This window comes from Corvus cornix, chromosome Z (genome assembly GCF_000738735.6).
Source record: "Corvus cornix cornix isolate S_Up_H32 chromosome Z, ASM73873v5, whole genome shotgun sequence".
In the NCBI taxonomy this organism is placed as follows: domain Eukaryota; kingdom Metazoa; phylum Chordata; class Aves; order Passeriformes; family Corvidae; genus Corvus; species Corvus cornix.
This window is the reverse complement of record NC_046357.1, coordinates 50,512,684-50,540,669: the sequence shown is the minus strand read 5'-3', so window position 1 is coordinate 50,540,669 and position 27,986 is coordinate 50,512,684. Positions and strand designations below refer to the sequence as shown.

General features: G+C 40.9%; 1 protein-coding gene across 1 annotated transcript; it reads right to left on the bottom strand.

The window, feature by feature from the left end:
* On the bottom strand, positions 1 to 27,319 carry FAM189A2 (family with sequence similarity 189 member A2). Its single transcript, XM_039567708.1, has 11 exons — positions 26,991 to 27,319; positions 24,476 to 24,532; positions 15,127 to 15,237; positions 13,570 to 13,698; positions 12,674 to 12,781; positions 12,437 to 12,555; positions 8,765 to 8,894; positions 8,107 to 8,179; positions 3,839 to 3,988; positions 1,814 to 2,100; positions 1 to 698 (listed from the first exon to the last, which is right to left on the bottom strand). Exons 1-11 carry the CDS (start codon positions 27,258 to 27,260, stop codon positions 495 to 497), a joined length of 1,638 nt encoding a protein of 545 aa, XP_039423642.1. The 5' UTR covers positions 27,261 to 27,319; the 3' UTR covers positions 1 to 494.
* Positions 27,320 to 27,986: the final 667 nt, after the last annotated feature.

The window sequence follows — 27,986 nt, the reverse complement described above, 5'->3', positions numbered from 1 at the left end:
GCACTTCTTCAAGACAGTTTTTATTTTTAGTACAGTTTGCACAACAGCCTTCTTTTATAAAGAATAATTTTAGAATCCTGTACACCATTTTTTTACTAAATTACTTATCTGAAGGTCTGCACTTTACGACAGATTTTAATTTAAATCAAAGTACCAAAAATTTGCGAAGTTCTTCAATACTTCTTTTCACAGCTTCTTCCCCAGTGATGATGTATCATACCCCACAGGTACACGTTACCAAACTTCATGGAGATGCAGGACAACATGTATCACAAGCAGATGAGTTGCAACTGAGAGCCCTAAAAGGTCAATCTTGCAATCTGCTAAATAGTTTTTTAGAATGATCATCCCCTTTGGGAGTCTATGCATGACAGTATTAAAAAAGAAAGTGATTATTGACAAACCCATCCACCCACTTGCCAGAGATTATTTTCCTCTGCAGTATGTATATGTCTGACAGAGGTCCTCTGCTGAGGAATAACCAAAAAGCCAGCTCAAAGTACAGTTTCCCTGACAACACCAATAAGACTGTGAGGCCGTTCATGTTCTGCTCTTTGGCTTCTCTCTGCCAACTGTTCTCCCTCTGTGGTGAAAGTACTCAGATCACCACAGCTCTCCAGGTACAGCAATCCAGGATGCAGTCTGAAAGGTAACACATGGACTCTCAATGACATGGCTTGCTGGGCAGGTGCCATCACCTTTAAAAAGAAAAAAAAAAATAGTTTAAATCAGTTTTGTTTTCAGGCTCTTCCATTAAAATAGTTTTTTACCCAACTAGGAAGAAGCTAGTTGTAGTGCTGTCTGTTATGTTTAAAGAATAATTTTAAAAGCTATGAAAACCCTAGAATTTGCCAAGGAGGCATGGAAAAAGCAGTCCTAGTTGGGAAAAGGAATGGGGTAATTTTTTGTTTTGTTGTTGTTTGTGGGGTTTTTGGTTGGTTGGTTTGGTTTTCCCCCTCAAAGCTGCACAAGAATTCTCTCAGTCCAGCCTATGGCATATCTGGTATTGTTTAGAAGAAACCTAAATGTTGCTTCCTTGCAGAAGCCACTGAACTGTAAGAATGTTCAGGCCTGTGTGATAAATTAAATTCTCATAAGGAATCTTTTTTCCTCCCGTTTCTGTCAAATTTGTCAAGGCTTTTGTTGCCTGAAGGCTATGGTGGGAAATCCCACTTTATTCACAGAGCCTAATGACACTGACGCGTTTTGCATGAGAACCCAAACCAAAACCAGTTGTCATAGCACATCACTTGTGCTATGCATGAATCAATTCATCTACACAAATGGTCTGTAAGTTACCAAGACATTTGTCTGATGAAGTCTGCAGTGTCTGAAACTTCTGGATATTCATTCCATTGATGTAAACACGTATTTTCTATTTTCTGCTTTTCTTTAATACTAGGTCTTATTTTTATCCTGGGAGCCAATCACAAAAAAAGTTGCTTCTAGTGGGTTTACATAAAAATTTCCTTGCCAGCCTCCATTCCTTCTGGTTTGTAATAGCAAATGCTTATAACATCTTCTCCCTCTCCCCTGCCAAACTCAGTGTAAAATGCTGTCATGTTATTTACAGTTCATGATTCCTCCACAGAAGACTGACTCAGTTTTTAAATACACATATACTCTGTCTTCTGGCTAATAAAGCAAGAAACGTCACAGCTTCTCACACACTCCCTACATGAAACTAAAGCACTGAAGGAAGCCAATTTGGTCGAAAAACTCTGACACACAGACTGGCAAATGTAAACCTATACTTCCAAACCAGGGGCAGTGGGTTTCCACATCACCTGATAAATACAAGTAATAAATCTACCTGCTCAAGGAAAGTGGCACTGGTGACAGCTTCTGCCATATGTTTCTCATCTGATTTTAAAACAGATTTGATATTTTCCACCAGGTCATGTATGTCTGGGCTCATGCTGCAGGAGGACTGCTCAAGGATCCACGCCACACGCCGTTTAGTGTCCATGTAAGACTTATAGTCTACCAGAGATTGGGGTCTTGCCCTCAAAGCTCTTGCTTTTGAACTCTTACGCAGGGTGACAGCATTCAGTGGATTTAAGTCATTGAGTGTTGCAGTTTCACAGCTGAGCACTGTCCCTGAAGACAAATGAAACAAAGCAAACAATCCACAAGGTTCACAGTATTCTGGAGATTTCACTCCTGATTCAATGAGGATGCAGTGCAGTTTAACCACGTAAAACTACGGTCTGGTATGGTCAGGATGGTATGGAAGGCTCACTATTGGAATTACACAAAATGCCTGTAAAATAGTCATACATAGCTATGGTTGAGTGCATGTCACATGTCAAAGAGTCTGGAGGGACACTTTCCCTGTGGAAAGCTCTTTGTCATTTTGTGTACACTGGTTCCTTTCTCTTGTTTCTGATCTGAAGAGACCTGAAATGTGTGTTGAGTGTTTATGTAAACATAAAGGTAGAGGGCTTTTACGATCTCTTGTAAACTCTTTGTAACTTTTAGTTATTAGCAGTCAAGAGGACAAGTTATAAAATACTGAAAATAACTACCTGTCAAGCTGGAAGCTAGTAATACTACAAAGTGCAAATTCAATGGAAAAAGGAAAACAAACCCATACCAAATATTCAAAATTACCTTGCAAGGACTAAACAAAAGGCAATACAGAATCAATTTCACTGCCTTTCATCCAAATAAAAATTGACTGCCTTTGGTGTAAACAAGTTATCAGATTTTGACCCCATTAAAATGAAAAAAAAACCAAAACTGCACCTATAGATTGTACAAGAAGCACTTTAATGTTGGCTTCATACCAAAAATTGCCAGGAGGAGATGCAAAACTTCCCAGCAAGAAGAGCAACTTCCATTGTTGCAGTAAGTTCTCTTCCTGCAGCACTCATGACTAACTCTCAGATCTACTGCTGAACAGACCTAACCTCACTAACACTGAGCCTACAGCTTCCAAATGCTTCTGACAAGGAGCCTCTCTACAGCAGAAACACTCTGCTTTCACAGCTGTGTACAGGCTCTGTGTCATGTAACTATTGCTTCAGCAGCAGATTCTCTGGGCTGCTGTGGTGGAAGTTGATAAGAGGAGAAGAGAAAGCATATGATACAGCAGGGCCATGAAAACATTCCACAAAAACAGCAAGTGTAATCCACATAGGCATGCTCCCAGTATCCAGAGTAAATGGCTATTACTAACATGCCCCATTGGCACTTACATTTTGAGTGCTAGAATGTATCAGCAGCTACTGTGGGAATTCCAGTATCCTCTAGTGAAAACTTCAAGACCCCTGACTGGTGCGTGTTTCAAGACAGCCAGCAGTACCACGGACTCTGTAGTCACAGTAGCAGTTTTCCCACAGCAACAGAATTAGATCACTAACACCAAAGCAGTTTCATCAACTCTCCACTATGGGTTGTATTGAGTTTTTGGGTTTGGTTTTTTTTTTTTGATGGTATGAGAATTGAGAAAAGGGGAGCAAATTTATAGGCTAATACCAAATCCCCAAGCCAATTTTGCTTTAAATGTCTCACATTGACAACTGCACTTGTAAGATCTTAGATGTCAATGCATTGAGAAATCCTGTGTGCTCTCCCTCCACATTTTCCACCACCCCTCCCTCCTACCCAGGCCTGGCTACAGACCCTGTTCCTAGATGTGAAAACATGAAGAGCAGCAAGACTAAGGAGTTAGGTGGAGAAGGCTTGGCAAAGCAAAAACTACTGTAATGTAGGTACTCTGTTGGGAGACAGCAGCTGATTTCTGCAGGTACTAGGTTCAAGGTACCAAACTTCTGAAGAGTGTTCTTTTAAAGAGCCATTACACAATCACTGACTTCTGAGAAAAGGGAGTCACCTTGAGGCAGCTGGCAGTGCAGAAGCACAGGGTCACTTTTAGATCGTTTCCGCAAGGGATTGAAGGCTCTGCTGTTCATTCCTGCAGGCACACAGCTGGCATTTGAAGGGGAAAGACTCACTCTGCTGGAAGGCTCCTGAGTTTCTTCAGCTGGATAATCAGGAACAGAAAAGTAAAAGTAGTCAAAATAAAGCAAATCTGTAGAAGCTGTTATTAGACGCTGATTTTTTTCCCCATCCCACCTGCAAATCTGTAATGACTGGACACAAAAGTCTAGAGGTGCACATATGTGCGCACAGACCCACATATACTGAATAAAAACCTGTACAGCCTTATGCAACTGGAGTAGCAAAAGACTACAGTCTAGTTCAGCCTAGAACAAAAATCACCTATAACTACTTGGTCAGAGAGAAGAGAGCTAAGCTTTACTGGAGAAAAACTAAATCTCACAGAGCCTCAAATCTTCCTCTTATAAGCAGCTGTACCAAGATATGACAGCATACGGCCAGAGACGTTGGTCACCTTTTGCAATTAGGTAGCTCGTAAATCAGTCACCAGTCCCTAAAAAGGAGTTAAAATCTTTACTTAAGTATTTTCCTGGATTCTTGTGATATGTTATATCCTTCCCACTCCTCCTTTTCCTAAGAGTGAAATTATATGCTGCAATTTAATGAACAGGACAGGACGAAGCTCCATACATTTCTCACTAGGCTTGGTTCTGTACCTCCATCTGATGGCACCTGGCATATTACAGAAAACAATTTTCTGGCTCATGCAGGAGTTAAAAAATTTGTAGTGGATTGCCCCTGCCTGGATGGCAGGCACCCACCACAGCCATTCTATCACTCCCCTCTGCAACTGGACAGGGGAGAAAAAATACAATGAAAGGCTCATGACTTGAAATATGGACAGGGAGAGATCACTCATCAATTACCATCACGGGCAAAACAGACTCAGCTCAGGGATATTAGCTGAATTTATCAAAAAACAAGCAGGATAATGAGAAGTAAAACAAATCTTAAAAACGCCTTCCCCGAACCCTCCCCTGGGCTGTATCTGCTGCCCTGCAGCGGTGCAGGAATGTGGGTTATGGTCAGTTCATGACACGTTGTTTCTGCTGCTGCTCAGTGAGGGGGTCCTTCCTCTGCTCCAGCATGGGGTTCCTCCCACAGGAGACAGTTCTCCAGGAATTTTTCCAGTGTCAGTCCATTCCACAGGCAACAGTTCTACCTAAAATGCTGCACACACTCGGTGTGTTACTTTGGAGAAGTTGTTTGTTTGGTACTTTTAAAAAATTCTGAACAGATTAATGAACTGATTTCATGATCTTATGATAATTCTTAATAATGTTAATGTTTCAGATCTCATTTTTCTTAATAATGTCAGTGTTTCAGAGAGATAATTGTCTTAAGGTGGTGTGTACTGGAAATGCATACACCTAGTTTGTGATGATACAGAGCATCTACTAAGCATTTCCTGCCACCAGCAAAAGGTTGTGATGCCATGATGAGTTTTTGCCTTTTTTATATACCTTTTATATACCCTTTTATATAGCTTTTATGTGTCCCCAGTGCTTTCAGCATGCATACTTGTAATTCCTTAAGCCTGATAACTTAGGATAGTCCTAAGATTCCATTAAGCCAGGAGACCAAACATCCTGGAGGCCTGGCAGTTGGAGGCCAGAAAGTCCTACGCTATCCTGAGAAACCAAGGTCTTCCCTAGAACACATCCTGTAAACTAAGATAGGCCCATCCAGGGGAGAATTCCTCAGGATGGGGAGATATCACGCTATTCATTTAAGCTTCTCATTGGGGAATCTTTGATAGATATGCTAATTTGCAAGGCCTATATATTGTATATGTGATCTATCGTGTGTGCATTTCGGTGTGCATTTCGGCGCATTCCACCTGGACAAAGTGCAGGTGCACCTTAAGGATCCTTAAATAAATACTGAGGTAAAAACCCCTTTTCCCTTAAACCATGTTTGGTTCTTAATTTTAAGACCAGGGAAAGGCAACAGTTGCATGCCTGCCTACCTCAGTCAGCAGGGAAAGTCCCATTCTGCTTGACAGGAGTGATTATGAAGTCAGTAAAACAATTTTAGCTGGCATAAAGAATCTTAGAGCTCCTCCTGCAGCCAGCAGTCAGGATTCCCCTGGCTCTGCTGGCAGAGTAGTGTGCAGCTTTAACTTCTGTTGGGAGCTATCCTCAGTTGATCAGCCCTGATGATGCCAAGGGAATCACAGCATCACATACAAATGCCCTGGCATGACAGCCTGCCAGCAAAAACCGAAAGTTCAAGTTTTATTTATAGACTGCTACACTGCGCCAGCTGAGACAGCCCATAGACTACCTCTACCACAATTCCAGCTAAGTCCCCATTTTGTATTTCCCTCCTGCTGTGTGCCCAGCAGGCAGCTCAGTCCCTCACAGTCACCCACTCTTCCCCAGTGACATGGGGAGGAGAATTGGAAGGACAAATCTGGCAGAATTAGTGGGCTTGAGATAAGGACAGCCAGAGGTGGGGAGAAAAAAACCCAGCAAACTCAAAGGAAAACAAGCAATCATCCACCACTAGCTGACTGGTGCCCAGGCAGTCCCTGAACAATGACAATGCTGAAGAACTCCCCCCAGGTCCCAAATCCAAACCAGCAGAACAGGCTGCTATGAAGAAAATTAACTCCATTCCAGCCAGATGCAGTACATCTCCTCAGATTTAAATAAAGGAAGAGGTACTACTTAGTGTATTTCTTTTTCTTAAATTTTAGGGAGCCTTTTATCTAGAAGAAGCAGCATTAATTTTTTTTTTAAGAGGCTCACCTTCTTTTTTTATCCAAATTTAACAGGCAGACTAATAATTAAGCATCTCTTTACAGACCTCTTTATTAAAAAAAATACTGGACAAACCAGTTAAAATGATGGAGAGGAGGGTACAGTTTGCCATACATGCTCAGGTAGGTCTAATTCTTGCAAAGGAAGTTTTTAAATACAGATGCCTCAAACAATGTCTCATCAGAGCCTTTTTTAAAACAAAATAAAACTAAACAGAAGAGAGACTTTCCTGACTGTCCTTCACTGCAGGTGCATTTTCTATGCTATTTCTTTCTTGTTTCCCTTTCTCATAACTTTAAGCAAGTCACACCACGTACCCTTGTTTGATAACCTAGTCTTGTTTGAGCTCAAGAAGCTCAGAGAAAGCAACAGGATTTTTACCAGTAAGAAAGCTTTGACAAAGAAATCCAGAGGAGCTGTAGCTGGTGTCTGGTTATCACACCTGGTAAGACACCAGAAGCATCCAAGTGCTTGTTTTCAGAGGTTTCAGGCAGACTGTCAGAGTTTAAGGGGACTTTGACAGAGCTGACATTTGGCTAAAGTCTGATTTTACACAAACTCTTTTTTCCTCTGACTCCACATAATAGGAACAATTTCAACTGATGCAGTTCAAATCAAAGTTTTTTTCTAGTTTGATAAGTAGGTTGGGAAAAGACAGGCCACAATCAAATAAAATTTTTATAAAATAAAAATAAATAAATAATAAATAAATAATTAATTCCAGGCTTTTCCCTGGCCCGAGCCTTCTCTCTCTTGTGGTGTGAAGATTGCACACGAGACAATCTTGCCACAACGGTCAAGTTCAAACAAAAATTGGAACACACTTTCATGGGCTGTACTGGAAAAGCTGGAAGCTAATAAAGCACACATTGCAACAAACATAAGGCAAAAAACAACTTGGAACCATAGGTATGGTTTTCTAAAACAGGGCAGATCAAATCTTGATGTGGTGTCTAAGAGTAATTTAGCTATCTCCTGTACCAGGATGCAGAAATTATTAAGCAATTCCTCCAGTCCAAGCTGGATAATGGAGTAATTCCCAGTTTAGCTCCACACAGTATAGCATTATTCTATCCTTTTCCTGGTTTTACAGCAGCAAAATGTTAACAGGCACCAACACATACACTAAACAAGTGGAAGCACTGGAGCTGGACATCTTCTCTTGCAAAATATGGATATAGTGTCAAAAACTAATTGTAGGTTACTAAAAAGGAAATATATATTTCTTTTTGTATCGTATGTGACAACAACTTTTTATGCTTGTAAACATTTTCAATACTAATCCTTGTTCCCACTGCCCAAAACAATCATGATTCTGTGTCTCTGGCTTGCAGTATGGTGTCTGTCTTTCAAAGAACTAATAATGCTGCTGCTACATTAAGTTGTGTGTGTTGGATAGAACATTCTAGAACAAACTTTAAAATATACTTTTTACCTTGAGAGGACTGCCTGTCAGTTACTTCCCCTGAATCAACATCTTCCATGCCATTTATTTGAGGTGCGCCTCCCTGGAATAAAATGCAAAAGTTGAAAAATCACAAGTCACCATCTTTCTCTGGCATTTCCCTAAGAACTGCAACATCCACCTTAGAAATTGAACACTTTTTTTTAACTGCACAGAGACTGTGCGATATGAGTTTAATTCCACGGCAAAATCATGGCCAGTGAATGTCTAATATTAATGTTCATCATCCAAATCAGTCAATTTTATCCTACCCAGTGTTTTCTGGGAAAAAGTACCCATCTTTTGAAAACACCAGTAAAAAGGGATGGCCAGTGATGGCAAAACCTTGACCTAGTCCCCCATGGGAGGAGTGCAGGTACATAAGTGAAGTAAAGCAAGGAGGTCTTTTAGAATAACCAGGAACAGGTGTACTCCACATTGCTCTTTGCTCCTTCTCTCATGCCTGGGCAGTTTTCCAACTGGAGAAAACTTTTCAGTTCTAGAGGTAAGTGATTAATTAAACTCTTCAGCGAAATTTACATTTGTAATCAAATGTATCCTCCTGACTTACACTTACCATGCTTCAGTGCAACCTTTCCCTTACAGTAGAAAAAAACCAAATCAGACTTTAAACTCCAATGGCCCCTACCTGCTCAGAGCTGTTTGAGCTCCATGCAGTTTCATAAGGTGGAGGTGGGTCCAGACGGCAGAACACTTCAACCCCTTTGATTCGTGTTCCATAAATATAGGGCAGTGAAATCATGTCAGAGACAAGTGTGCTGCAATAAATAACACGGAGCAAATCTGTCAGTAAGGCTTTCCAGCTGCAGAAAAAACACCTTCTGCTACCAAACTCCACTGGCTTTTCTGTGCCAGTTCAGATGTTGGGATCTAAGTCACAGATAATGGACTCGCCAAGGTCTGCAAGACATTGTCTCGGAAGATGGCAGGGAACTGCTCCTTAGGATGTGCCTCTCCAGTGTGTTCCCCAGAGTTCAAACATCTTTGGGCAGTACTGGGCCTAGGAACCCATTTCAGTTTTACTTCAGAGATTCAGTTTTGTTACAAAAGATTAAAATACAGGTTGTCATTCAAAATGTGACAGCCTAGCTCTGAGTTCTGTGAACCACTGAGTTCTTAATTATAACCTAAATTCAAGATACTTCTGATCTGATGTTTTATATTCAGATACAGCTGCACAGAAAAAGCCAGATTCAAAGTAAAGGCTGTTTTTGTGATGATGCAGAAATATTATGGTTGATTGATTCACAAAGGCTTGCATGAGGCAAATGCACCTCATGGCTGACCTTACTCCTCAGTTTCCAAGGAGCTCTCTGAAACACAGCAGAAATCCCAAAGACCTTTTGCTGCAACATCCTTCTCTTAGGAGATAGCTCTGAGAAGGAAGAAAACAGAACAATTCCTTGAGAAACCTTAATTTTGATAAACATATATTTACATTACTCCAGGAACACTGTAACAAAGTGTGGTGGTCAACAGCAGAACTGGCAAGAAGACCTTGCCCACACAATCCTCAGAGAAGTCTGTGACTCAAAACATCTCAATTCTGCTCTGGTTTGTTTGGGGTCTTTTTAACATTTTAGTTGCTGATTTGGTGCTGAGGCAGGAACCTCAAGCAACACACAGAAACCCACATTTTGCTCTCTGGACTTCAGTCAGGTTTACGGATATCACTAGTGGATGCAAGGCAAGTCCTCCCTCCCAGAATTTAGGGCTTCTCTGGACACTGGCTGCAGGGAACAAAGATGACTGTGAAAATTTTTTTCTCGCAAGCTCAGAGGAAAGGGTAGAATGATGGAAATACCTATGGAAGACTGCTTTCACAGACAGGAAAAGAATAAAACTTTCAAAATGAGAACCTGGAAGCCCTCTAATGAAAGGCTCCTGTGAAGGCAATGGAGGTAATGCATGGAGAAATCTGAGGAAAGGAAAGCAGGTATTTTGATAGCTGGTCATTGTCTTTTTTAGCCTTAAAAATGGGGAAAATAGAACACATTAAATTAGTTTTTAACTACCATCTATTTCACCTGTTCCAAAAGGCTTCAGAATAATTTTGGAGTACAATGGAGACAGATGCTCCATTGACGTTACTTCTTCACATTTTCCTAGTATGTTCACGCTGAACTTACATTCAACATAAGCCACAAAATTACACACATTTTGAATCTTAGTTTTGTTTTTAAACATGCCTGATCTGGCCTATCCAGTTCAGTCACACCTTGATAATTAATGCTATGTCCAACAATTACGTTAAAACTTATTACAGAACATGCAACTAGAAGAGCATTCCCTTGAGTCCCTTAATTACAAAAGTCATTTCCAGGATGTACCCAAACAATACTTTAAACTGAACAGAGGTATATTTCTAGGCCCTAGGCAATCGGTTTGCTGCCCTACATGCATCACCTCCTCCCTTAAATGTATGTGTCTGTGACAATTCCACAGAATCACAGAATATCCTGAGTTGGAAGGGACCCACAAGGAACAAAGTCCAACTCCTGGCAAACTTCGCATTTTGTTTTTCACCTGGAAACTCAGCTCTAACTGTTTATGTTGTGCCAGCCCTGAAAAATAATGTAATTGCTATTTTTTAATGTATGAAATAAGAAGAGCAGAGGTAGGAATTGACCAGACATTGTAGTGCTAGTTTGGGTTTTGCCTGCCATTAAATAAGACAAATGTAAAGGTTTCCTACAAGTAGAAGAGCAAACCAATTGGCTTTGATAGCTGGGCCTCTGACTTTTCAATTTAAAGAGTGGCAGAAAATGCCTACCCACTCCAAACATGTCCTTGGAACCAGTTTTGATGACTGTGGTGTTTCCCTTTTCAGGGCATGTATCTGTCTTGGAGTTTGCAGATGGGGGCTCACCTCCCTGGATGTGGTTCTGGTCACACCCCCCTGCACACAAAGCTTGGGATGCAGGGACCACCGAGCTCAGCACAGAAAGCCAGGGCACAGGTGCTACACAGAGCTCAGGACACAGTCTGGGAGGAAGAAGTGTGGGGAGGCTGACTGAGAAATGGACACATCCCATCTCAGCCACTCTGCAGGATCCAGCCTGGGCTGAGTCATAATTACTCATCTTCCAAAAACAGAAATTACGCCTGTCTGTTGCTTTAACTTCTGCACTGCTGTACAACTACCCAGAACACCCTGAAACAAGTAGCCTGACTTCAGAAATATGTCATCTTCACTTAAATGTTACTATCAACAAGTTTAGGTATCTACTCAATTTTAGACCACAGCCTTAAATACTGTTCAGCAGCTCCTCCTGTGCTTAATAAAAAAAAAAAAAAGAAAGAAAAAAAGAAGAAATACTGCTGCTGGGGAAGAGATAACCATCTAGAATGACATGCTAAACAAAGAACAACTGGTCCATCTTAAAGCAGGGGAACTCTGAAAAGCAAGTTTCAATAAATAATTATTTTTCCAAAGAGATCATTACACATTCCATTCTGTTCTCATCAGCAGATTGAACCAAGACTGATATAGGAGGCTTTTAGTAATATTTTGAATTCAACTACAGTCTCTGGTGTTTCAGAGGACCTGTTCATTGTAAAGCCTATTGTTGCACCATGTTATCATTTTCTAGGCAATCCCAGGATCTGTAATTACCTCTGCCAGGAACACAGAGTCTTCAAAACCATGCATGCTATTCCTGATGAGACAGTGAAATAAACTAAACAGTCCTGTACACAGCAAAAAGGAGGAATTTTAAACAAGAGTCACACAGTCTGCTTGAGCATTGTAATACTTTATGTATAAATATTGTATGTTCAGAACAGAATAATGCAGCCCCACCTGAGCCATAAAGCCAACCTGCAAGTTACTTTGAAGAGCATATAGCCACCTGTAGGGTAAGGGATTACTTGGCCAAGCAGTGCAGTCAAAACATACCCTTCAGTCAGCCCTAGCAGCCCAAGAGGGAGAAGGGGAATGACTCTGGCAGGAAGGTCCATGGGGGAACACCACTCACGGTCTCTGGCTGTGTCTGGCTTCTCATTGCTGCCCAGAACTGCTCCTGACAGCATCGTGTAAGTTTTCAGCTGTGTCAAGCAGCAGTATTTCTCTTACCTAGAAATGGTTCCTACAGAATCTAAACCCAAACCCACAAAACTTTACCCGTTACCCACACTGTATTTATGCTGTCTTCAAACAAATGTGCTTTTCCTTCTTTTTTTTTTTTTCAATCCCCCTAAAATCACAAACCTTTTTCATCAGAGAAAATAGTCTTAAAAAAAAAGATTAGGCAGTGTTTTGAAAGACACTAAAAGAAAGGAAGAGAGTGCACAGTTTTACCTGTTACTTGTTTGTGGCGTACAAGAATTAAGAGTTGCAAAATAGGAGGGAGGTGGGACAGGTGGGACAAAATCATCGGGATCCAAAATGTGATCTTGGTCTTCAATCTGAGATTCGTCCTAATCAAACAAAACTTCTGTTAAAACCCTTCTGACCTACAAATACTGCTGAACTGTGTAATCTATTAATACTGTTTGCAACACTCTTTATGGCAGGCAATGCCTTGTGCTCACTTACTATGCAGGATCTTCTTGATGCAAGTATCTGTAAGTAATGCAGGGCAGCCGCTAAGAAGCAGACTGTGGCAGTGACAGCATTCAGGACACTAAGAGCTAAAAGAACTTTCTGAAGAACATGAAGATTATTAAAATTAAAAAATTAAATAATGGTATCTGTAAATGTAAAAACAGTAATAATAATAATAAATAATAATAATAATAATAGTAACAAAATAAACAAAACTAAAACAAATAGAGAAAACACAGGGATGACCATGGCAATTACTTCTAAGAAATGTATGGGATGAAGTCTTCAGCACAATCTCCAAGACGAGTAATTTGCAAAAGCTCATTTTACACTATTTATTGTCCTGACAGAGAGATCCAGAAGGGTTTAATACAGCTCAGATGTGATTTATCCATCTATTCATCCAAGAATTATAACCTTCCTCATAACTTTTCTGTGGGAAATCCAGATTCAACATGATCACCATTAAAGAAATGTCAAAGTTCTTTTACATTTGAAGATGGTGCTGGTTGGGTGTTTTATTTTAGCAGTTTGTAAGCCAAGAAGGGCTGAGAAGTGCAAAAGTCCAATGAAGGCGTCAAATCATTAGCTAAAATTTACATCATATTTACCCCTGTAATCTTGTCTGGATTCAACTGCAGTTTTGGTTGCACTAAGCACAAAAAAGGGGCAAGAACTGCTTATTGGCTCAGCAGTGCACTGGTCAAAACCCAGACATGAAAAAAACTCCCCACATGTTACAGAACCATGAAGAGCTTCTGACTAGTGTGGAAGACCAGAAAAACAACAGAATTTTCCCCAGTAAACATGGCAATCACTTCAGCTCTGCACTGCTGCACGAGCACCAACACTATAAAAGCAGTGCTACTGCTGTGTGCGCAGGGTACCTTGAGAAGAAGGTGAGCAGCACTGCATGACTTCACATGGTATAGCTTCAATACAGCCTCTACTTCTGTGCATTCAGTGAGATGAAGTTCTTCACAGCAGAAACAAATCTTGTTCTCATCCATATTCATCTTTAAGAAACAAAACTCTACTTTTAATTTGTTTTATGCAGTATTTTCACCTGTATAATATAGAACCTGTGTCCTAAACTAAACCCATGACCACAGAGCAGGAAATACAGAATCATATAATTGAACAGTTTGGTATGCCAATGATTCCTGCATTATAAAGCTGCATTATACACGCTCCTTATTTGAGAGAAAGCATTATGGCTAATGCATTAACACATTTACAATTGTTAGTATATTGTTGTAATCATAGTTGCACTGATTACTAAGCCATTTTATTATCTATGCTCCTTCCAATGCATAGCAGCCTAGAAATTATTTCTCTGCCTGTTGTGTAAACCACTCTATATGAACTGTACACATTTTCTTTGGTTCACGAATATATCTTGCATTCCTGTGGATGGAATGAAACACACAACTATCATTTCAACCCAGTCAAATCGTTAATAGCCATATCTGTACACCACTGTTTGTAACTTCCCCTTTCAAATTAATCTTGTCATCTTAGTTTTCGAAGTAGAAATTCAATGTTTCCATATCTAGAAATAATTGGCGTTTTAGCTGTCAAACTCTAGAGTCACAATGTTGACACTCTTCCACCTACAGAAGCCACCCTACAAAATAATTAATGATTTCAGGAATGTCTTTTTGCTGTACCCTGTACTTCCAACCACAGACAGCTCAGAAACTCCGGCAACATTTGACCACCTCATCTGGGATATCATTATAAATTCTCAGTGTGGCTTTGGTATAGTGATACTGGGTGAATCTAGATTGCCAAAGGTTTATAATCTCAGACTCTCACTGCAGTACACCCACTGGCATGCCAAGGAACCAACAATAGCTTTCCTGAAGAAATAAATGAATGAAAATAGATATTCAAAGATCTTTTCATTAACCCACAAAGTTCTTCAAGCTTTTACACACAAGTAATCATCACCAAGTGACCCTGTATTGTATCCTTAAATTTCAATTACTCCACATTTTCCAGTTCATAAATAGTGATTCTTCTATTTCTCATGACAGCCACTTGAGAAAAATCTTTGCATTCTGCCCTGTCTTGTACAGATTGCTTCTTCCTCAAGTAGAAGTGTTCTGAAAAGCTAGAATGATTTGATCTACCTTATTTTTTTCCTCACATCTTCTGCTGTAAGGTATCAACACAAATGGTCCTCACCAAGTGAGGCAAAAGAGGAAGAACAATCCCATCCACAGATTACAACAGACTGAACATTTTGTAGGTAGCTCACCATTACCCGCCATTGCTCAGGCTTTTTCCAACAGTTTATATTTGTTACATTACTACAAAAATCCTTTATGCTAGTTCTTAAATTACTTGCAACTCTGCATCAGGATACTTTGTGATCTCAGCACAGCAAGCTAATATGCCATAATGAGAAGAAATCAATGTAAATCAGTATGTGTGCTCACCAAATCGCATCTGGGTACCCCGGACACAAATTGAATGCCTTGACATCCTAGTATTAATCCAGTCAAGTTCAGCAGAACACAGATTATAGACAGCAGAATAAACAGGTTAACCTGGAACAGCAAAACAAAGTTAACTGTAGTAGGCACAGGAACCCAACCCAAGGAACTCATGACAATGCAAATCCCACTCACAAACTGGGAATGCTGGGAATGACACTCGGCTTCTTTTTCAAAACTGCCCATGACTTCAGTGCCCCAAGGTGTCTTAACCTATTCCCAAAAACCTTTGTCTTCTCTCTCTTTATTCTGAACTAGTTATGCAGAAATAAAATATATGCAACTATTGAAAATGTCAGTAACAATAGATCAAGCAACTAAAGGCTCTTCTGGAGTGCAAAGTATGATCTGCAAGTCACCCAACTTCCACTGTGTGCCATACTCTTCCATAGGTTTAGCTCTCAACACACTCAGAACAGTAAAGAAACCTGAAGAGGAAGAAACATCTTAAGCCAACATTCACTCTGCACAGGATTTCCAGAATTACTTTGCAGCACAAATAAATAAAAAATATTTGTCCCAGTACAGTGAGGACGAAAACACTTAAGAGAGTTTAGCTATATGATAATATTTCCTCCTGGCTACTAAAACCAAAATATTTGTAAATCAGATAATACTTTCAGATTTATAAGTCACCTGAAATCGAGCAATGACAAGAGTAACAAAATACCTGAAAAAAGGACAAGCAGAAGCAGTAGATAAAATTATGTCTTGCTTTGACCTATGCCCTTACAATCTGCATACACAACATTGGATATGGATTTTGAACATATGAAAGGACTACCCCTGTCTCTGTTCATACAGGCAAAAATATTCTTTACTTCAGGAGAAAATGCTATGGGTAAGACTACTACTTCAGAGAAAAATAAAAATAAGATTCCTCCTTTAAGCATTCAATCCTACAAAGCAAGTACCTGATTCTTAATGTCCTAAAGAATCTTCGTTAATAACAATCTGCTCACTCATATTTCTTTGTATCAAAATGGTTCGAATTACAAAAGCAGGACATAACAAAAAAACAGAGGAAGAGAAGGACACTATGAGGGACATGAATCCAGCTTTACAGGAGATCTAGCAACAAGGACTTCCTAAACATGTGAAGAATAACACCATGGCCTTCCAAATAAATTTAGCCGATGTACCATGGTTAGCTGCCTGGAATCTGAACCAGAAATAGGTAACAGCTGTTGCACAAATTATGTTCCCATTTTCTGAGGTTCAGGGAAATAATCACCCAGGAATGGACAAGAGCCAAAGTGCATTACTCTGCAAGCTAAATTCCTCATTACAACATTACTACTCATTACTAGTTTGACCATAACGTTATTCCATAAGGTAGATTTTAACCCCAAAAACCCCAATAATTGAAGTAGTTATTACTAAATCTCCAAAGAGGACTGGGACATCTTTGTGTTAGACATACTAAGAACAAAATAATTTATTAATTATTAGAAGAAGAGTATTTTTTCCTAGCTTTGTACTAATACAAAACCACAGATAAGACGGTCTTAGTTCTAGAAAGCACTCTGAGCGTCATTTGTTTTTCCATACAAACACCAGATCTCATGATTTTTTTAAAATTAACTCCCTGCTCAGCACATAAATGAATCAAACCCATTTCTTACGCTTTTATCTAAAAAGTTACTCTTTTTATCAAAAGTTACTCTTTTGACAAAAACTACTTTGAGAAAAAGAAAATTGGTACACATGGGTATTGCGTATAAAGAAAACTTTTTAAGTGGGTTCAACACAGGGCACTGACAATTAGAAATTAACCAGTTTTGCAATTGAAATAGAAGCTGTTTCAACATAAGACATCTTTATAGCACAAATCTCATTAAATTATATTACGAAAAACAAGAGGTGTATCTGTCCTTTTTCAACTGATGAACAAATGGAGAAAAGAAGTTACGTGGCCAAAGGAAAGAAAGATTAAAAAGAAAAAAAGCAGCAAATTCACATTTAAGTTGTCTCCTTTGGTACAGAAGCTGCAACAGAAATTCTGCCTGCATACAGCTATAAAAAAGTTACAGTTAAAATACAGACCTTCAATTCAAAATTTGAAAAACAACAAAAAAATTACAAATATTTTTCTTAAAAATGTCAGAAATCAAAGAACAAAGAGGAAGAGAAGGAACATTATCGTAAATATGCAAAACAAGTATAATAATTTCTGCATTTATGTTCTAATAAATTCTACTATGAGTAATTATAATCTTGATCTGATTTTTATTATATGTATAGCGTATTTTTGACTGAATAATCCAATATTCAGAAAATCCTGCCAAATGAGCAGAAGATAAGAATAATTCCTCTACATACAATCTAAAACACTACCATGATCTGAACCATAACCACAAAATTCTCTACCACATATCTGACAATGGAAAATACATTGTACTTGACTGTCAAGAGAAAAAATCCTTTTTCTTTCTGCTCCATCACTGGTCAGCATCTTTACACAATCACTGAGATTGGAAGGGACCTCTCGAGACCATCCAAATCCAATCTCCTGCTCAAGCAGGTGGCACAACAAGGGGGTTGGAACCATAACATCCCTTCCAACCCAGACCATTCTATGATTTTATGACCTATAGCAAGCTGTTGAATATAATATTCAGTTGGTTTTGACTGTCTCTACAGGCAACCTACACCAGTTTTTGGCCATCATAACAGTAAAGAAGTCATCCTTCATGTTCAGATGGAATTTCCTATTTTCTCAATTGTGCTAACAGCCTCTTGTCCTGCCAGTGAGCGCTACGGAGAAAGGTCCAGCTCCCTATTGTTCGTTCCCTCCCATCAGCTATTTACAGAGATGCAGGAGATTCCCATTGAGCCTTCTCTTCTCCAGGCTGAGCAACCACAGATTTCACATCTCTCCAGGTGTGGGAAGGATCACATCCCTTGACCTGTTGCCAAGTCTCTGCCTAATCCAGCCCAGGACACCACTTTGCCACAAAGAGCACTTTGCTGTCTCATGGACCGTTTGTTGTCCACCAGGATCCCCAGGTTTTTTTCTGCAGAGCTGCTTTCCACCAAACTGTTCCCTATTGTGTACTAGGGGAATTTCCCTATACAGGCAGGACTCTGCATTCCCCACGGTTGAACTTCAGGAGATTCAGTGCATTTCTTCAGCCTGTCCTGGTCCTTCTGAACGGCAATATTTAGAGTATCAGCCATTCCTCCCAGTTTTGCACCGCCTGTGAACTTGCTGAGAGTGCACTCAGATCTACTGTGCGGAGCATTCACTTCAGTAGTACTGGCCCCAGTTTCCACCCTTTGGGCTCAACACTGCTGACTGGCCCTCAGCTGGCTCGGCTTTTGCCACTGATCACAACCCTCTTAGCTCAGCCATTCAGCCACTCACTGTCCAATCAAACATGTATTCTGTCAGCTTATTTTGTTACAAATACTCTCCTGCAGATGCAAATTTAAACATCAACAGTCAATTAAACAGGGGTTACACCTTATCCCAGTGACAGAAGATCCTACCCAGAGGAGAGACGTACTTCACAACTTAGAAAAAAACAGAGAAAAGCAAACATGGTATTTTAAAAGCCTAAACAGAGGTAACAGGTCTTAACTGCAGTTATAAAAATGGAAACAACTCAAATTATGGCTTTAGCTTGGCTCACGGCTTCATCTTCAGAGCACTAGATACACATGGACTGTGAACAGCTGCAGAAAGCCGTGAAGAATCTTCATATGAATTAAACTACACAAAAGCAAAGTGTATTCTATTAATTTGCTAATGTCTTACATGTATGATCTCTTCCAGGTAAAAAAGTATCATCATGCCCTCTGAGGACTCCAAGGAAGAATAAATTTGCATAGTAAAGCTCTGGCACTATCTTTCATTCTGCAAGGGGAAGCTGCTTGTTGTGCTGCTGCTGCTGTCACTGAAGCGAGTATCTAATGTCAGAGAGGAACTGCCTTCACTTGAATATGCACACGCAGGACTGATGCCCAAGCAGGCACTTAAAGGAAAGAAGAAACAGTTGTTTCACAATCATCAACTCTTATATCCGTTCACAGCCTACATACATACTTTATAAATATCCTGTAGAAAAAAGTAAGTCAGTTTATTAAGTGTCCCTATGCACAGCAGCAGTGTGAAAATTAAAACTCACGGGACCTTACTAGATTTTTGGCAGTTGTGAGAGCTTTTTATTGTACCATATGGAGACCCACAATACAACTGTCAACAAAGGAAGGCCCCACAAGAAAAGGCTACTTAATTAATTTAATTTTAAAAGTCACATATTTCAAAAGCAGAATTAAAACACCTCAGGTATGAGAGAAAAGCTTTTGCAGCATAAAAATGGCTATAAGCCTCTAATGGCTTTTCATACTCTCAAACTTAAAAGCGTACTTCTATTTGCTTATACTGACTTTAAAACCTTTGTGTAATTACCACTTCTTGATTAATGCTGGAGTCCTAAATGTGAGCATACAGGTTAACACTGAACTACTTCACTTCCAACATCCAGGGAAAAAAGATACTACTACAGTAATTCTCACAACTTAAATGTCTGCTTATTATAAAATACATGGCTAGGGAGACACTGTTTTTCCGGGTTAGGGACATGATATGCAGCTTCTGTTCACAGTGTTTTATACTGTTGCTAGCAGAGCTAAAATTTAAGAATGTCACCAGAACTACGTGTCTTGGTCTATACATTAAATTTTGGCTAAATTCATGAAAATCTGTCAAGGTGCAGATATCATAGCAGCAATCAGCCCTAAGAAATCTTTATTTAAAGTCTTCCAGGACATACTTTTCTTTGCACAAAAAATTTCAATTAAATACAAGGTTTACCACAAATTAATTCTTCAAAAATTTTCAAGGTTACAAATAAAGGCTGAATTTCATAAACTTTTCTGTTTTCAATGTAATATCTGTAAATATTTTTCATAAACCAAAAACATAAACACTTTTAACTTAAAAGTGTTTCAAATAAAATTTTCAAATGCTTATGTTACCACACTGTAAAACATGAGAAGAATCGGACTGAATGACTCATGCTGCACATGCAACTATGACTTTTCTGTCAAACCCCTCAAAGCTTTACATGAAAACAGGTAACATTTATGAACACAAAAGCTGCCATGCTAGCAAACAACAAAAGCATGCAGTGCTTGATGTAGCTGAAAGCCAGAGTTGCATTCAACCAGCCTCTATGTGTTCTGTTGAGTTCTTGATCCCATGCATTTTGCAGGTACCAAACTGCTCCCCAGTTCTTGAAGCTGCAGCAGTTGAACTCTGCACAGTACAACAGGCTGGTGTCTTGTTGGATGCTGGCACTCCTTTCCCTTTCATTCGATCACAGCTAAGTCTCCTTTTAGCAAGGAGAGCACCAGGCAGAGAGATGCTTAACTTGAAGTCTTTGTTTCAGTTGGTGAAAAAAACCCAAAACCAGAAACAAGCACAACCAGAGAATCACCTAAAAAGCACTCTACAGAATTGCAACTAATTTGTACACGACTGAAAGGAAAGGATGCTTCAATAGCTAAGGGCTTCTGCATTCAGCAAAGCATGTACAGCACCTGGCAACTCCTGGGAATGTAACATAAAGTCAGATTAGTCCAGACTGACATACAAGTAAGGACAGAAGCTATTAACAAGCAAGCATGACCTGTCAAAGATGTGAGCTGCCCTCAAAACATACACAATCAAACTAACAATGGAGAACTGATGTACTTTCTGAAAAAATTTAGGTTCCTCCAGTTAAAAATAAGATTTAAAGCTGTGTGAAAGGAAGGAGCTTAGGAGCAGAGAGGAAGGAACCAGGTTCTATGCATGGAAGCCCAGAAAGGTTCAGAGTCAATACCCAAGTAACTTGGAGGGGTAGGTGGTGGTGGTGAGTTTCCCTTTCCCCATTAATACATTTGGGCAGTCCTGAAAAAGAAGTAACATAGGATTATAACACCTCCAAGATCATCAAGTCCAGTGTTAAGCCAGCATTACCTCAAACTAAAATCAGCTTCAAAGCACAAGCATTAAAAACTGACTTCCAAAACTGATTGACAACAGATATTGAGAACAGAAATTCCTCAAACACCTAAAACCAAGGAAGGATTTCAGAATCTGGACTTCTCAGCATCTGTACTGCTCAAGGCTAGGCCTCCCTTGCAAAAATGTCCTTCAAGAGATATGACTGTAGCTTGATTTTGCCTTGCAGTACCCTGTCTCTCAGATGTATTATTTATTTAGTATCATCCCACACTGCTAATGTAGCTGTAAAACAGCGCAGGTGGCAAAATCCAAATGTTGCTCTCCATTTTATTTACTAAAAGGTCTTATCACAGCCATCCCTCTTCATGGCTGTTTTTTCACAGATGGTGCTACTAAAGGTACACTACATCTGTAACCAATGTGTTTCCTTTCCTTCCTCCCCTCCAAGGGGAAAACAAGAGTGGCTGAAACCATCCCAAGCTCCTTTTTCACAGCATTGCAGCCCTGTGCTTTCTGCAAGCATCAGCAGCACCAGAATCTTGCTGTCACAGAAAGAAAAACAACACTCTGGCTGTTTTTCTCCATGACCAAGGCCTTGGATTGAAGTGGCAGCCATAGGACAGCCTGACCCTTCACAAAAACCCAAACACAGATAGTGAGAAACCATCACTGGGAGTGCTAAGGCCTTACATAAGGAGTTAAAAGGGGAGGACAGTCACAACTGAAAAAAGGATATGTTTTAGTTCTGAATGAGTTTTTTAGTTTTACTTATGAATGTCATAACTGTAAGTCATGACTGTAATGATTCTCATTGCTGAGACCTTTAGGAAGCTTGCTTTTACAATTCATGTAATTGTGTATTCTTCATAACTTCCTAGAGAAAATGTTCAAGTTACTAGAGGGTAGACAAAATAGATATTTGCCCAACATAAATATGCTCACAGAAACTAACAATCTGTCCTTGACAGACTGTAGATAGTTTAAGGCATGATTTCCTTACCCTCATGAAGAGTTTAATGTTAATTTTTTTTTTTTTCACATAGAATAGAATATTTCAGTTGGAAGGGACCCACAACAATCATCTAGTTCAACTGCCTGACCACTTCAGGGCTCATCAAAAATCAAAGCCCAGTGTTAAGTGCATTGTCCAAATGCCTCTTAAACACTGACAGCTTGAGGCATCAACCACCTCTCTATGACCCTGTTCCAGCGTTTGACTGTTCTTTCATCAGAAATGCTTCCCAGTGTCAAGGCTGAGCTAATCTGGCTAGAAAAAATGAAACTTCTATAGAACACACATACAAATAAGAAAAAAACCCCAAACAATTTCACAGAATCACATAATCATAGAATAATTATGGCTGTAAGAGAGCTCAGGAAAACTCCTGTGTGTTCTCCTATTCAAAAGCAGGGTCAGCTATGAAACCATGGCAGGCTGCTCAGGGCTTCAATCAATTTCACATCAGAAACTTTCCCGTCTGCCGCACAGTATCCCAGGGCCATCTCCTTCAGCATGTGACCATTCTAAAGATAATTTGATATAAAAGAAAGAATAAGAAGAGTTTGTGCTTTCTATTTTAGTAAAATTAGGAAAGGAAAATAAAATTTATACAAAGGAGAATGTTAAAGAGTGAAAGAGCAACAACAGACAAAAGGAAACAACAGCAACAACATGCTACAGGAACAGCACAGAACACAGGCAATACCAACACAGGAGTACTGCGCAAGCCTTAGGCAGTTTGAGACTGATAGCATGTACACTTATCTGGATAAAAATACGGCCCTTCCAGACTGGGAGTCTCTAACACCAGGCTCCTCTCTATATCCACAAAACTCCTAAAAAATTTGCTTGTGTTAACCAATGCACACCGAGTAATGACAATGCATGTTGGGGGTGCTGGTCAACAGCCAGCTGAACACAAGCCAGCAGTGTGCCCAGGTGGCCAAGAAGGCCAGTGGCATCCTGGCCTGTATCAAGAACAGCATGGCCAGCAGGACCTGGGCAGCGATCACGCACCTGTACTGGGCGCTGGGGAGGCCACACCCCAAGTCTGTGTTCAGTTCTGGGCCCTTCACTTTAAAAAGGACGTTGAGGGGCTGGAGCGTGTCCAGCGAAGGGCAACGAGGCTCCTGAAAGAACTGAAGAACATCTCTCATGAGGGACACCTGAGGGAGCTGGGGTTGTTTAGTCTCAAGGAGGCTCGGGGAGGCCCCATTGCTTTTTGCAACTCCCTGAAAGGAGGCTGTGGTGAGGTGGGGGGCCCGTGTCCGCAACTGTGCCTGCTGTGAGAGGACAAGAGGAAATGGCCTTAAGCTGAGACATGGGAGATTCAGATAAGATATTAGAAAAAGCTTTTTTGCTGTTAGGGTGGTCATGCATTGGAATAGGTTGCCCAGGGAGGTGGTGGAGTCACTATCCCTGAAGGTGTTCAAGAGGCTTCTGGATCTGGCACTGGATGATGTGGTTTAGGGGTTTACGGCAGTTCTGTGTTGACAGTCGGACTTGATGATCTCAAATATCTCTTCCAACCTCGGTGAACCTATGATTCCATCCACAGCTCACACATCTAATCCTTGGTACTCCTCACCGATACCCATGTGGATCGCAAAGAAGTGGTGCATAAAATGAAACAACTGCCTTGGCCTGGAAAAAGTCTTCAGAAATGACAGTAAGGCAAAAAATTCCAAACAAGTAAACAAAAAACCCCAAATCAACCAACGAAACTAAAAAACTCCCTAAACCCACACACAAAAGCAACTCCAAAACTTTTTTCAAATCCCAACTCTGAGACATTAAGAGCCACACAGCTTCAGATTCCACTTACAAGCAGAAACAGCTTACACACCCTGCACATCAATCTACTTCTCTCACAGCAATGCAGTGTCAACTGTACATGAAACTAGCACTGGATCCTACTGTATGGTGTTAAGTTAGCTCTCAAACCCATTGTCAGAAACTAAAACACTACAACTAAGCTAAGATTTAGAACCATCCCCTTCATTTCAGTTCAAGCTGCACTGCCTCAGAGAACTAAATTACTTATTCTAAGCCAGCATTTTCTTATACATACAAAAACATAAAACCTGCTCTTTACATAACATTAACAATTCTTCCAGACACTTCTTGCCCTTACTGGGGACTTCATTCATGCACGAAAGAATATGGCCTTTCATGGTCTTTGACTTCTCTATTAATAATTACAATTCTACCATTTGAAAAGAAAGATTCAACATTACTTTTTTAAAAGAAGAAAGGGGTGATTATTTTTTTACCAATGACTATTAAATTAGGATCATTTTTATATAATTTCCTTACAAACTTTAATCCATACCTACCAAAAGCATCATTGGCCTCTTCCATGTTGTTAGTCCTAAGATTCCACATAAGATTGCCTACAATAGCAAAAAACATAGTGTCACCAAAAAGCAAAAGTTCAAAAAAATGCCATTTACACGGTTTTTATTACTCTTCTGATGAAAGGTACTTTGGAACACTACAGCACTGTTGGGAAGATACAAAGACACACTTTAAAGCAGAGAATACCTGTGCTGATTTGGTTCTTCGCTCCTAAGAACATCCTGTGAAATAACAACCAAATTAAATCTGCTCGTTTCTTATTTTTTCCTCCCAGAAAAAAAGCATGGGGACAAGTAGTATGTCAGCAACTCCAACCTCCATGTTTGCCTTAAATAATTGCTTTCAGCCAATTGAGTACTTGTTCTCTGCAACATGGCTAGGCAAATCTAAAACCTGTCTCTTTCTTCCTCTCCCTCAATCACCACCTCAACACTTCATTAAATTCCTACTTCTTGCTTGCTGACTTCTGACCATTTCAGTGAACCAAAAACCCAGAGCATGAACCCTACCAAAATCAATAAAGAGCACTAGAACTACCTCCCTGAAATTATTTGCTATTTAATCAGATGAATGCCAGCATCAGCATGAGGAAAAAAGTTAAAATAAAAAGCACATCCTTCTGCTACAGCAGTTGTTAGACCAAACTTGCTGAATCACAGAACCGAACCCTATGATTCTCTTTTTACCTTACAGGGCAAAACAATTAAGGAATGATAAAGAATTGCCATAGAACTGAAAACAAACAGCATACCCGAATACCCTCTCACAGAAGAATGGGAACCCTATAAAGACAGGTAAATCAGTTTCTCAGCACGTCCCATAAATCAGCAGATATACTTTTAACTCACAGGACTTTGTGACTAAGCCAGTTGACACCAAGCTCCTACACTAAAAAGAAACAGGAAGACTGGAACAAGCAGGAAGTCATCCACTAGTATTTTTAATAAATCCCTTCTGTAACTTCATTCACTTGACATGATCAATCTAATCTAGCGTAACGTGCATATATGACTTGGCCAAAATACCTACTGATATCATCACTGGTGTTGCAAAACCACATACATAACTGCAGTTTCATAACAAAGTATTTTTTGAATTCTCTGACTACAAAATGGACACACGATTTTATAACAAAGCACATTAATACTGATGTAAGTAGCTTTTTTCTTTCCCTAAGTACAACAACTTTATTTCATTGCATCTGTTAAAGATAAGAAAAGAAAGTCTTTCTCAAAGTTTTCCTGACTTGCCCCTCACAAGTCAGAATGTCTCATCTTTAATGAAAAGAAAACCAAACCAAAAAGCACCTGACCAGACACATCAATCCTAGCTTTTAATGGCATCTGCTTTTCTAGGTTGCTTCTGGGCTAAAATTTTCACTTATATTTTTACACCCAAAAGGTATTAGGTAACTTTCCTGAGAGTACTATTGTTTCAGAAATACAGTTAAAAAACCCCAAACAAAACCAACATCCCTCTTGGTTATTGAAGATACTGAGTACCTCTATCTTATATGTGCAATTTTAAAGCATTTTAAAAGCACAAGCATGGTTCTGTGTGCAGAATTCAAAGAAAGTCCATAAGTTACATATATTAAACTTCTTTTAACCTAGAGTAAGAAAGAAAAAAAAAAAAAAAAAGAAAGATCATAACAGAGATATCAAACACAGACATTTGGATGGTCTGGATTACTCCTCAGCCCCCAAGGATTGTGTACTTACAGGGATGAACACTGCACTATACAGATAAACAGGCACTACTTGATCCCCAAACTATTGCACTGAGCACATTTCCACAGGTGGTGAACAACACTGGCAATTTAATTTAAATGTTTAAAGTGAGGGATAAGCTGATGCTGTTACACAGGCAGCAGAGGCTGAGCGTTCCAGTCCAGAACACGACCTGCTGATTGCTGGAGGGCCCACAAACTGGGACCAATCAATCTGACTCTCCGACATTTACTAACTTCTGTTTACTAGTGTCTAGCTTCGGCAATACAAACTCTTGTATATATGAAGCTGTGGTTTAAAGAAGGGCCCAACAGGAGATGGAATAACTTCTTTCAGCACTCCTTACTAAACTCTCTTAAGTCCATCCATTTTTTTTCCCCAGGAACATTGCTGATTTATCTCTACATTATGCCTACGAGTAAAGGCACAAAGCACAAAAGCAATATGCTACATCTACATACACAACGACTTCTGAAAATCCTATTTCTGATCGCGCAAAAACACCGAGTATCTTTTTTTTTTTTTTTTTCCAGAAAAAATGCACGTCAGGAAATAAATCCCCTATTTGTTTGTCTCTACGTTTATTACCCCGTTGGTAACAAACGGAGGTACACATCAGCGAAAAGCCGTTACCCGCAGGCTGTTTCCAAGTAATCGCGGAGGAGCGGGATCACGCATCCCTCGGGACAGCGAACACCGCAGGTCCCGCGCACGCACGGCCGGACCCCAGCACGGCGTGTCCCTGCCCGCGGCCGTCACTTACCGAGGAGCCGGCCCAGAGGGGACACGCGCTCTTCACCTGCGGGGCGCTGCTCAGCCACAGCGCCCCGGAGCTCAGCGCCACCAGGGCGCAGCCCAGGCCGGTCTGCAGCAGCCCCAGCCCGAGCAGCGGGCGGGCGGGCAGCGCAGCCAGGGGGGACGGGCGGCGGCGCGGCGGCGCAAGGCCGGCGGCCGCGGCGGACAGAGAGCCCGACGCCGCCTGGGGCAGCGGGACGAGTCCCTGGAGGGGGCAGCAGGAGCCCGGCAGCACCATCGGTGACGACGAGGGGGGCTCCGACGGCGGCTCTCGGCGGGCGGCCGCTGGCGGACGGCGGGCCGGGCCGGTCCGGTCCGGGGCGGCCCTGCCACCGCCCCCGTGCCAGCCCCCTCGGGCGCCGACTTCCTGCGGCGCTGCCACCGCCTCGCCTCCTGTCCCGGCTCCGCTCCGCTGCGGAGAACACTGGCCCCGGCTGTGCCCTCAGCGCCAGCAGCGGCTGGGGCCACCCCGCTGCCGGCGCCGAGCCCAGCGCAAGGTGCCTCGCCGGAGCTCCGAGGACACCCCCGACCCTCCCGGACCCTGAGCCATCCTTCCCGTCCCGGGTCTCCCCGCTGATGCTGCTGCAGACGTTTTGCAACAGCTTTGGTGGGGTTTTACCCGTCCTCTTGATCCTGTGCTCCCTCTCTTGCCCTTCTCCTTTGCCCTTTTATCCCTGGTCACTGTTGCTACCGAGCACTATGCCTGAAGTTTTAAAATAACTCTTTACTAGGAGGGTGGGGGACGCTACTGGATTGCATTTCGCGTCGTTGGCGCCCAGCCCGACAAGAGGACGAGGTTTGGCAGACAGCACGACGTGTGTCTTGTATGTGCATGCCATGTTGTCTGAGACAAGGGCAGAGGAATCTTTACCCGGCAGTTTTCACATCTTTCCTCTCTCCCCCCTCCCTACCCACTCTCCCCCAGTACTGTTCCTCCTTGTTCTTCCTGGAAAATCTTGCCGTG